Raw genomic sequence first — 10,729 nt, forward strand, 5'->3', positions numbered from 1 at the left:
TCCAATTGACTTAACATCAAACGGTCTATTTTTCAGGCTGTATGAGAAAAATAAGTGCCAGGTGAATTGTCATGGAACAAGTGTGTGTCATTTTTGTGTGTGTGACACACGAATGAATTTAAAAGGCAAACAGAAGGAATTCCGACGAAAGCGCGACGATTACGTCACTGCCTTTGTTGCGCGTGTTCCACCAGTGGCCGCTAGAGGGCAGCGCTTCCCTCACAACTCGACCCTCAACTGATGGATGACGTTTTTATGAATATGAAGCATATTTTCTTCAAGTGCACCGTAAACGTCCTGATATTGCAAAGTGCACTTGAGAAAGAAAGAGATCTGAAAACAAACAAACACATAATATGCCCTAAACGCCTTTTTAACTTTTTTTCTATGGATTCAGCTGCCTGGATGCAAATAACTCTTTTGTGTGTGTGTGTGTCTCGAGCTGAGCCCCTTCAAACGCACCACTAATACCTCGGACCCCCCATGCGGGACCCTGTGGCGTCAGCAAGAATTTCCCATGAGCCCCCGGGAGAGCCCTGACTGCTGCGCTGCCCTGCGCTCTAGGTGGGGGCTGCGGGTACTCGGCGGTGATGCCTCGCGCTCCAAGTGCTGTGTCACAGTGATGAGCCGCGCGAGCCTCTTCCGCGTGCCGGGAAGCACCTGTTGACAGGGCAGCCAAAAAAAAAAGGCACCTGGTTTTACAGCCTCAGCGGTGGAAAATGCGGTATTTTCCTTCACTGGGGGCGTCCGGCGCTGCCCCTATCTCACCTTTGGCCACCATGGCGCTCGAGAGGCCGCTGAGACCCCCAGGGACCCCCGGGGCAGCACGCACGTGGAGTGCAGGGCCAGTTAGGGGCTCGTGGCCACAGCAGGTTGTGCAAAAAATCACATCCGACGCGGGGGTTTTGAACCCGATACTAGACAAGAGTTTATTCTCTCTGCCCCCCCCCCACCAGAAAGGGCAGGTTCCCCGGCATCCAGGAGCTGCTGGCAGAGAAATATCGATCAGTTCTGATCACATCATTCATATGGCCTCGTCCGCGTGGATGGACTGAAGGACAGGGGCTCCGTGACACGAGCCGTCACAGCCGCTGCCCCCTGCGCGTGACCTCCGACATCCACTGTTTTCTTCCAAACTGTCACGTGACTCGATCAGTCTCTTTGTAGCGTGTTTATATCGTTTCTACTATTTGGCGCGTGCTGTACATAATGCACCCACCCCACACTCGAACCCTGCACTTATGTGGCAGCGGCACTCATGTAAACCTGTTTTTAGCGCTTATTATTTCCACATATTTCTGCAGCTCATTAGACATGATTCTACCGCGCACTGACAGCCAAAGCGCGCACACGAGCCCTTCTGGGTCCGGACCTCGGAGGGGTTGGGGGAGGATCCCACGATCTCCAGGGTGGGTTCGGACCCCGGGGCGCGGCGCACTTTTGCTTCGCGCGCGCAAACGCCCTCGCGCAGCGCCGCAAACTTGCCTAGTCATGCTGATGTCGAAATCGCGCGCACAACATTCGTGGAATCGCCTCGGGCGAAAAGCGCGCGCGCACCAAACTCCCGAAGCGAAGGACTCCGCGCCGGGCGACAGAAAAGAAACTAAGTGGCGGGTCGCGCGCGCCTCTGCTCTGTCACACTGCGCAGCCGAGTGTGTGTTTCGCACCGAGGAGAAGAAAGAGGAGCAGATCATTCCGTGAGGGGATCGATGTGAGTGAGCAGTTGTTTTACACACACACACACACACACACACACACAGTCGGTCGGTCAAAGCTGCACCGTGAAGGAACTAACCGAATTGTGTGTGTGTGCACGCGCGCGAAGTGTCTGTTCCACACAAGTGTATAGTCACTGTGTGAGCTCCACCACTGCGCTGTTTGTTACATTGTTTTACTTTTCCGTTAACAGTGTTACGCGTTTACTCTATCCTGCCGTGTTTTACCATGTTACACGTATTTCTGCCTGCAGCCGCACGGAATGAACGTCTCTGTGTGTGTGTGTGTGAGAGAGAGAGAGAGAGTGCGCACATGTACAAACCCTACAGCAGCCCTTAGAATTAACGCTGCCCATTAAGTCCAGATTATGATCCACGCAATGCGCCGTTGTGGATACCTGGTTCCGCCCGGTTCCACCTCCAGCTCTGTTAACCGCGTCTCTTGGCTCTTGTGACCGGACGTTGACCGCAACGGGGGGGTTTGACCTCATTTTTACTGCATTTGTTTCCATTTTTCCAGTTCAGCTGCAACAACCCTGTCTATAATGCAGGGTAAATCTTCCAGAAGTCCACTATTTCTCCGTTTCTCTCTTTGTTCGGGTTTCTGTCTTGTTCAGCCTGGAAACCCGAGGTGGGGGTGTCACACATGTTGATATGTGGAGATTCAGTGTTGTGAAAAAGTATTTGCCCCCATCCCGATTTCTTCTGTTTTCCTGTATTTGTCTTACTAAATAGTTTTAGATCTTCAAGCGAAACACAGAATACAGTTTTGAATTTTTCTTTTTTTTATTCAAGCAGGAAAAAAGTTATCCAACACCTGTCACCCATGTGAAAACCTGATTGCCCCCTTTAGCAGAAATAACTACACCCAGACGCTTCCGATAACCGGAGATCGGTCGTTGAATTGTGGCCCGCTCTTTGCAGAACTGCTTTAATTCAGCCACATCGGAGGGCTTTCGAGTACGAACAGCAGCACGTTTCAGGTCTTGCCGCAGCATCTCAGTTGGGTTCAAGTCAGGACTTTGACTAGGCTACTGCAAAACTCTAATTTTGCTTTTTCTGGGCCATTCGGAGGTGGGCCAGACATTCTCCTTTAGGACTTTCTGGTAGAGAGCAGAATTCATATTTCTCTCAATTATTGCAAGTTTCTCAGGCCCTGAAGCAGCAACGCATCCCCACATCATCACACTGCCACCACCATGCTTGACCGTAGGTATGATGTTCTTTTTGTGGAATTCGGTGTTTGGTTTACGCCAGATGTTACGGCACCCTTGTCTTCCAAAGAGTTCCACTTTCGACTCATCGGTCCACAGAACAGTCTCCCAAAAGGTTCGAGGATCATCAAGGTGTGTTTCGGCGAAATTCAGACGAACGTTAATGTTCTTCTGGGTTAGCAGTGGTTTTCAGCTCATCACTCTTCCATGGATACCATTTTTGCCCAGTGTCTTTCTGAGAGTGGAGTCATGAACAACAACCTTGATTGATGCAAGAGAGACCTGTAGTTCCTTCGATGTTCTTCTCAGCTCTTTTGTGGCTTCCTGGATGAGTCGTCGTTGTACTCGTGGTGGAATTTTGGAAGGTCGGCTACTTCTGGGAAGGTTCACCACTGTGCCGAGTTTTTCCATTTGGAGATAATGGTTCTCACTGTGGTTCTTCATAACCCTTCCCAGACTGATGTAGTTCAATCATCTTCTTCCTTCTCGTTTCTGGAATTTCGTTCAACTCTGGCATAGTGTTACTGGATAAGACCTTTTCACCAACTTGATTCTGTTGAAAAAGTTCTATTTAAGTGCTGATTTGATGGAACAGGGCTGGCAGTAATGAGGTCTGGTTGTGTTTAATCCAGCCGAACCCCAGCATGGATGTAGTTTCATAGATTTGGGGAAACCTCCTATGGGGGCAAATACATTTTCACACAGGTCTAGTTGGAACTGGATAACTTTTCTGCTTCAATAAGTAACATTATTATTTAAAAACCCTATTTTGTGTTTACTCAGGTTGCCTTTGTTTTATGTTAGATTTTGTCTTAATTCCTGAACAATTTAGTATGAGATACACTGTACACAAAAACAGAAGAAATCAGGATGTGGGGGCAAATACTTTTTCACAGCACTGTAGAACAGTTGCCAACCTTAGCAGCTCTCCTGTACCTGCTGTGTGTGACAGCTGGTGTGTGTTTGTTCAAACCTGGGAGCAACAGGATGTATTTGCTCAACCCCCCCGGCGATGGCACAGGGCAGTAAGGAAGTGGGACTAGAACAAACATCTCTTTTTGGCCTGTGGTTTATATATACTTTTCCTTCCTCAGCGCACGCACACACACACCTTTATGAGACAAACGTCTTTGATTTCAGTTATAATTACTGTACTCTACAGCTGGATAAAGCACAAAGGCTGTGGTCGCAAGTATCTACGTTAAGTCATTAAGGCACCTGTGTGTGTGTGTGTGTGTGTGTGTGTGTGTGTGTGCGCGCGCGCGCATGCACTGAGTGCTTTTGACAGTGTGTCCCTCTCATTTGCAGGTTGACCTCAGCACACCTGCACAAGGCTCTGGACCTTTGGCTCGTTGCCGGTGAAGGGGATTGCGGGTAGCGCTCGTTCCCGGCTAACGTCGGACCCAGTTGGACGGCGGCCTGTTGTTGACGCTGCTGGTGCACCGACGTCGGCAACCGGGCTGTGCACTTCGGCCCCCCGGCCCCGCTGGGATGGCTTTTCCCCACCCGTGAATGATGCTTCTGGGGCCCGGAGAAAGCGCGTGTTTCGCCATCATGAAGCGCAAGCTCCGCCCAGTAGTGTTTTCCGTTGGTCCACACCCCTAACCACGCCCATCGAACCCCGCCCGCTCTACCGCCTCTGTCGCCCGCGCCGAGTGCCGTGGCTCTTCGAGGGAGAGGATGCTATGCACGAGGAAGAAGAAGGCAGTGAAGGACAAGGACTTTTTGGCCATCGCCGTGCCGTCCATGAGGGGACACGGCTACATGGACTACACGGTGGACAGCCACCCGGCGCACTCGATGCAGATCATGGATGAGCTGCGTCACCACGGCCTGCTCTGCGACCTCGTTCTCCACGTCTCCTACAAGGACACCTGCGTGGATTTCAAGGTGAGAGGGGAACACCCCCCTTGAATGGGTCTCGTTCATTACCACGCTATTCGTGGACACGCGTGCGGCCGGCAAGTGTCTCACGGTGTCGCCGCCCCCCTCCTTTGCCCCGCCTCCAGGTGCACAAGGTGGTCTTGGCCGCCTGCAGCCCCTACTTCAAAGCCATGTTCACCAGCGACTTCCAGGAGTCGCAGGCGTCGGAGGTGACGCTGCTGGACGTGTGTCCCCAGGTGTTGTCCCGCCTCATCGACTTCGCGTACACGGCACGCGTCACCATCGGCAAGAGCTGCGTGCTGCACCTGCTTCTGGCTGCCATGCGCTTCCAGATGGAGGACGTGGCGCGGGCCTGCTGCGACTTCCTCGCCAAGAACCTGGAGCCGTCCAACGTGATCGGCATCGCCCGCTTCGCCGAGGAGATCGGCTGCACCGAGCTGCACGTCTGCTGCCGCCGGTACATCAACACGCACTTCAGCGAGGTGGGAGCGCGCGCAGGCGCCGCCGCCCTTACCCTGCCGTCACACCGCCGTCCTCAGCCTTCCCGCAGCACCGTGTCTCACATACTGTCTTATTTAGTTGGGAAAATGCATGAAGGTGAGTCAGTCGCTCCAGGCGCTGTGACTTGACCCTCATACCGAATTGATGAGGCGACGCCCTTGGGAGGTGGGTGTGGCCGGGGGGGGCGGGGACTCAGAGGGGACACGCGTGCGAACCGTTTCTGCACCACTGTGAGGCTCGTCAAAAATACCAAAACTCAAGGGCAGCGGGGGGCGTAGGGTTCGAACCATTACCTTATAGTCAAAAACCCGGGGTTCGAATCCCAACCCCTACTGCAGCGCCCTGTGGAAAGTGCTTATCCTGAATGCACGCAGTAGAAATAACCGTATGGTCTAAACGCGTAAATCGCCGAGGAGCTCGCCTGCCTTTTTCGCTTCGTCACTAACGATGGCTGTCCTGCTGGTGCGTGTGCCCTGCCCCCGAACCCGAAACCCCGCCTCCTGCTGCAGGTGACCAAGGAGGAGGAGTTCTTCAGCCTGTCGCACTGCCAGCTGCTGGAGCTCATCAGCCAGGACAGCCTGAAGGTGCTGTGCGAGTCTGAGGTGTACAAGGCGTGCATCGAGTGGGTGCGCTGGGACGTGGAGGCTCGCGCCCAGTACTTCCACGCGCTGCTCGACGCCGTGCGAATCTACGCCCTGCCCCCCCGCTTCCTCAAGCTCCAGCTGCAGTCGTGCCCCGTGCTCAGCAAGGCCGACTCCTGCCGCGACTTCCTGTGGCGCATCTTCCAGGAGATGGCGCTGCAGAAGCCGCGCCCCCCGCCGGCGCTCCGCGGCACGCAGCTCATCTACGTGATCGGCGGCTACCGGCAACGGTCGCTCGTCTCCGTGGAGGCCTTGGACCCGCGCCAAAAGGCCTGGCTGCAGCTGGCCGACATGCCGGCCCCGGGCAGCGGGCTGGGCGCCTGCACGCTCTTCGGCCTGCTCTACGCCGTGGGCGGCCGCAACCTGTCGCTGCGGGACAGCTCCGAGTCCGGCTCGCTGAGCTGCTACAACCCCATGAGCAACCAGTGGACCGAGCTGGCGCCCATGCATGTGCCGCGGAACCGCGTCGGCGTGGCGGTCGTCGACGGGAGCATCTACGCCGTGGGCGGGTCGCACGGCTCCGTGCACCACAACACGGTGGAGAAGTGAGTGTGCGAGATGGGGGGGTGGGATCAGTGATCAGCGCGGTCGCACGCACGCACACACGCACACAGGTGAACTGCGGTGCGAGACCCATCTTCCTGAGCCAGGGCTCCCTCCGCACCCCAGTCTGAGTGCTGCCCCCCAGCATCCCAAGCACAGATTGGCTGGGCCGTTTTACCACATTGTGCGGCAAATCCTGAGTACCACGGTCACGTGTGCTGTGGCGAGGAGCTCAAAGGGGGTAAAAAGTTCACCAGGGTACGTACAGGTGTACATGAGAGCGGGAGAAAATAGATCCCCACACACACACACAACTAACGCCCCCTCTGGCTGAACACGCATATTCCTGAAGACACGTGTTGCACATCATGCGTGTTTCACATGTCCCACTGTACCCAGCAGGTACTTTAGAGCTTAGATCTTTCACACTGTCGCCTGAAGGACTTAGGTTCAAATCCCCCTCTTTCTGTGGTGCCCTGGTCAAGGTACTTACCCTGAACTGATGCTGTAAAAATTACCCTGCTGTATAGATGGGTAAATCAGTGTAAGTAGCTGAGTTCAAATGTCACGCTGAGAGTCACTCTGGAGAGAAGTGTCGTGGTAATAATAGTGACTAATAATGACATTTACCGTGGTCCTGGGTGAGCTTTCGCGTGTGCGCCAAGCACGTGGCCTCATCGCTTCCCACCGTGTTTACTGTGTTTACTGTGCTGACTTTTCCTCGGTGCCCCAGACCCTCGAAGGCCTGTGATTTTAGCGCAGCGGGACGTCTATTGACATGCCGAGCAGAACCGCGTGCGAAGGGCGTGTTCTAGATCCGCACTCGCACGTGGCTCGCAAGTTGACCGACCGGTCAGCCGGGTTCCGGCAGGGACGCGCACCAGTCACCTTCCGGCACTCGATCCTCACGGTGTCTTGCGGCGGCGCCTCTGCTGTTCTGTGCAGGAACACGATCAGAAAGTGTGTCCTCTGCACCGAAAGTGGACATACCTGCTGGGCTGGGTCGGTGCTCTGACATGGGGCTGTGGTGCGTGTGCGTGTGTTCGGCGGTCGCTCCCAGGAAGTCACCCTCACCTTTGAAAAGCATCGTACGGACAGCGTTCCGTACGCAGGGGCGTTTTTTTTTTATTCGTCTCACACTTTCCTCCGAGGCAACTGAACTACTCTGATTTACCCAGTAATGCAGCAGGGTAACTTTTACGGTATCGGTTCAGTGTAAGAACTTTGACCAGGTCACCACAACAGGAGGACGGCCTGCTTCCTGAGCGCTCGGACACGCACGGACTCCGCGTGTCTTTGCAGGTACGACCCCGAAACGGACAGGTGGATGTCGGTGTGCCCCATGTCGGCGGCGCGGCTGGGGGCGGGCGTGGCGTCCTGCGGCGACATGCTGTACGTGGTGGGCGGCTTCGACGGGGAGAACCGCTGGAGGACGGCGGAGCGCTACCACCCCGACACCAACGCCTGGCAGCACATCGCACCCGTGAGCTCCGCCCGCAGCGGCTTGGGTGAGCGCTCTGCGACCGGGCCTGACCGTCCTGCGCCAGCGGCACCGCGCCAGGTCATTAACCCCCCCGCGTGCTTACAGGACTGGTGTGTCTGGACGGATACCTGTACGCTGTGGGCGGGTACGACGGCGCCAGCCAGCTGCACACCGTGGAGCGCTACAGCGTGATGCAGGACATGTGGGAACCCGTGGCCCCCATGAGGCACTGCCGCAGCGCTCATGGCGTCGCCGTCCACCAGGGGCGCATCTACGTGCTGGGTGAGGGGCGTGGTCAGGGCCGCTGGGGGGTGGTGGAGTGTGGAGGTAGGCCTGCTGGGGGAAGCAGAGAAGAGCGGTGGTTACTTGACTATGTCTGAGATAGTTAGTGGTTCATGGACTGAGTTTCAGACAGTTATTGCACCAGGGCTGGGGGGGTTAGTGGACCAGGTTTGGCACCGAATGACCGTGTGCCGTCGGGGAGACTCACCCCAGCATCTGCTCGCTCCCTAGGTGGGTTCAACCAGGAAGGTTTCCTGTCCAGCGTGGAGTGCTACTGTCCGGTCCGGAACGAGTGGATGTACGTGACGGACATGCCCCTCGGCCGAAGCGGGATGGGCGTCGCCGTTACCATGGAGCCCTGCCCCGGCCACATACCCGAGGAGGAGGATGAGGAGTGATGGCGAGGGAAGAGCTCTTCTCCTAGGCTGAGGAACAGAACTTGGATCCCAGGAGGATGTTGCTCCCTCACCGACTGGACACCGAACGATGCCTTTTCAGCCACGTTTTGGGACATTTTTAATATCAATTTATTTATATGTAGCCCAACTTGTCAAGCACCACTTGTAAGATATTCTACGATGACCATGTTAGTTTGCACAAGGATGCCTGTCTCAGGGACCCAAATGAAGGCGCGTTGCGACTGGGAGACATGTGTCCGCTGTCCCGGCGTCCCGGTCCATTCGGGGACGGGACCATGTGCGAAGAAGGCCCCTCGTGGGACGAGCGACGGACACCCTGGACATCTCACGAGGACCTGAGAGAGAACCATCCTAGCCTTGACCTTAAGTACTGTAAAATAAATAAACACTGTGTGTATATTTTTCTCGCCTTGTTTTGTTGCTCTTCTGGTTTTGCTCCATTCGGCACCGTCTGTCCCCACAGGACCATGCGGTCACGTGCAGAGCAGGTTCACCGTTCTCAGGGCGCTGGGAAACACACTGCGGTGCAGTCTGTGGTGTCTGAAACCTGAGCTGAGCACAGCTGAAACTGCAAGTCATTGTTAATGACATGTTTGAGCCCCGGTCAACATCCTGCCGCCACCGCCGCTGCCAACTACGCGAGTTTGCGTGCTGCCACTAGATGGCGAGAGACGGCTTCTGAACACAAAGGGAGGACCTTACCGGAATTCCTGAGCTTCCTGCTACTTATTCTTATAGTTTGTTTATGCATTTATTTACTTATTTACGTACCTGTCCCCGCTGGTGGGTCGACCGACTCTTCCCCTTGCCGCGTTAACGTGCACTGAGGATGTTGGCGAGTCGTGTGCGTTTGGGGCCTGTCACCACACGTAATCTGGTGGTACCGTTTTGACCGCATGCCAGCGGTTAGTCATCGTCGCGTCTCCGGCGCGGTGTGTTTGTCTTGATTTTGTTTTGCACCGTGTCTCAGACTCTGGGCTTAGGGGCCTCCCGCCCACATTCCAAACTTACTTACATGTATTCATTTAGCAGACGCTTTTCTCCAAAGCGACTTACGACGTTAATGTACTTATTTAACCATTTATACATCTGGGTAATTTTACTGGAATTTAGTGTAAGTACCTTGCTCAGGGGTACTGCGGCAAGAGGTGGGAGCCGAACCTGCCACCTCTGGGTCCAAAGGCAGTAGCTCTAACCACTACGCTACCGGCTGCCCCTTAGGGATCGGTAGGAAGGGCCGCACCATCGGGGGTCTTAGAGGAGCGCAGCCGGTGCCGTCAGACCTCTCCGCGATCTCCCTCCGTGTTTGCTCCGCTGCGATGGAACAAGACATTGGAGCGGCGGGATGCCGGCAGAGTTTGGCGGCGCTCCTCCGGCACGGTGCCACCCGTGCCCAAGCGGCTCCGCCTGGCCGAGCACCATGGGAAGGAACCGCTGCGAGACGCCGGTTTGGACGGGCACGTCTCGCTCGTTTTTCAGCGTGGACTCGCGGACGCTCGTGTCCTCGGGGAGAGAGAGATTGAAGGCACACGGTTCTTCTCGTCACCGTGGCGCAGACACACTCAGCTCCGCACGTCATGAAGTTAGTCACGGGTGCGCGTCAGCAGCCGTCTGCGCCCGTCGCTCTGGCCTCGGCTATTATTATCGCTTGGCGTTGACAGGAAGCGCTGTGGGGAGGGTCACAGCTGGGCAGGCGGCGCTGGAGAGGGAGCGGTTGAGGAGTCCAGCCTCTGTCCGTGTGTGTGGGGGGGTCGGGGGGAGGGTTGATCACCGGGTTTGTCCGCAGGGATTATTCCACTGTCGCCAGGTGCTTGCCCACATCAGGGTTGCAGTAGTTCAGAGCCTATCCAGGAAGCACAGGGCACAAGACTAGCCAAGGGGACACTCTGGACAGGATGCCAGTCCATTGCAGGGTAGCCGTACACACAAACACACGCACGCTGCAGGCTGAGTTACCAGTTCACCTGAAACACATTCATGTGACAAAACCGAAGCAGCTGGAGGGAACACGGGGAGGACAGGCCAGTTTCACACACACGGCTGCATG

The 10,729-nt window shown here is 55.8% G+C and overlaps 1 protein-coding gene across 1 annotated transcript; it reads left to right on the forward strand.

The window, feature by feature from the left end:
• The first annotated feature begins 1,534 nt into the window (after positions 1 to 1,534).
• keap1a (kelch-like ECH-associated protein 1a) lies at positions 1,535 to 9,049 on the forward strand. Its single transcript, XM_029249048.1, has 7 exons — positions 1,535 to 1,711; positions 4,238 to 4,819; positions 4,939 to 5,295; positions 5,824 to 6,500; positions 7,801 to 8,006; positions 8,087 to 8,263; positions 8,495 to 9,049. Exons 2-7 carry the CDS (start codon positions 4,610 to 4,612, stop codon positions 8,659 to 8,661), a joined length of 1,794 nt encoding a protein of 597 aa, XP_029104881.1. The 5' UTR covers positions 1,535 to 1,711; positions 4,238 to 4,609; the 3' UTR covers positions 8,662 to 9,049.
• The last annotated feature ends 1,680 nt before the right edge of the window (positions 9,050 to 10,729 follow it).

The sequence above is a fragment of the Scleropages formosus genome, chromosome 25, assembly GCF_900964775.1.
Source record: "Scleropages formosus chromosome 25, fSclFor1.1, whole genome shotgun sequence".
Taxonomy (NCBI): Eukaryota; Metazoa; Chordata; class Actinopteri; order Osteoglossiformes; family Osteoglossidae; genus Scleropages; species Scleropages formosus.

Bases quoted from the DNA above. Each gene is read 5' to 3' on its own strand.
- keap1a (XM_029249048.1), top strand. From the start codon at position 4,610: ATGCTATGCACGAGGAAGAAGAAGGCAGTGAAGGACAAGGACTTTTTG. The intron at 4,820-4,938 runs GTGAGAGGGGAA...CCCCGCCTCCAG, and splicing joins ACACCTGCGTGGATTTCAAG to GTGCACAAGGTGGTCTTGGC. The intron at 5,296-5,823 runs GTGGGAGCGCGC...CTCCTGCTGCAG, and splicing joins TCAACACGCACTTCAGCGAG to GTGACCAAGGAGGAGGAGTT.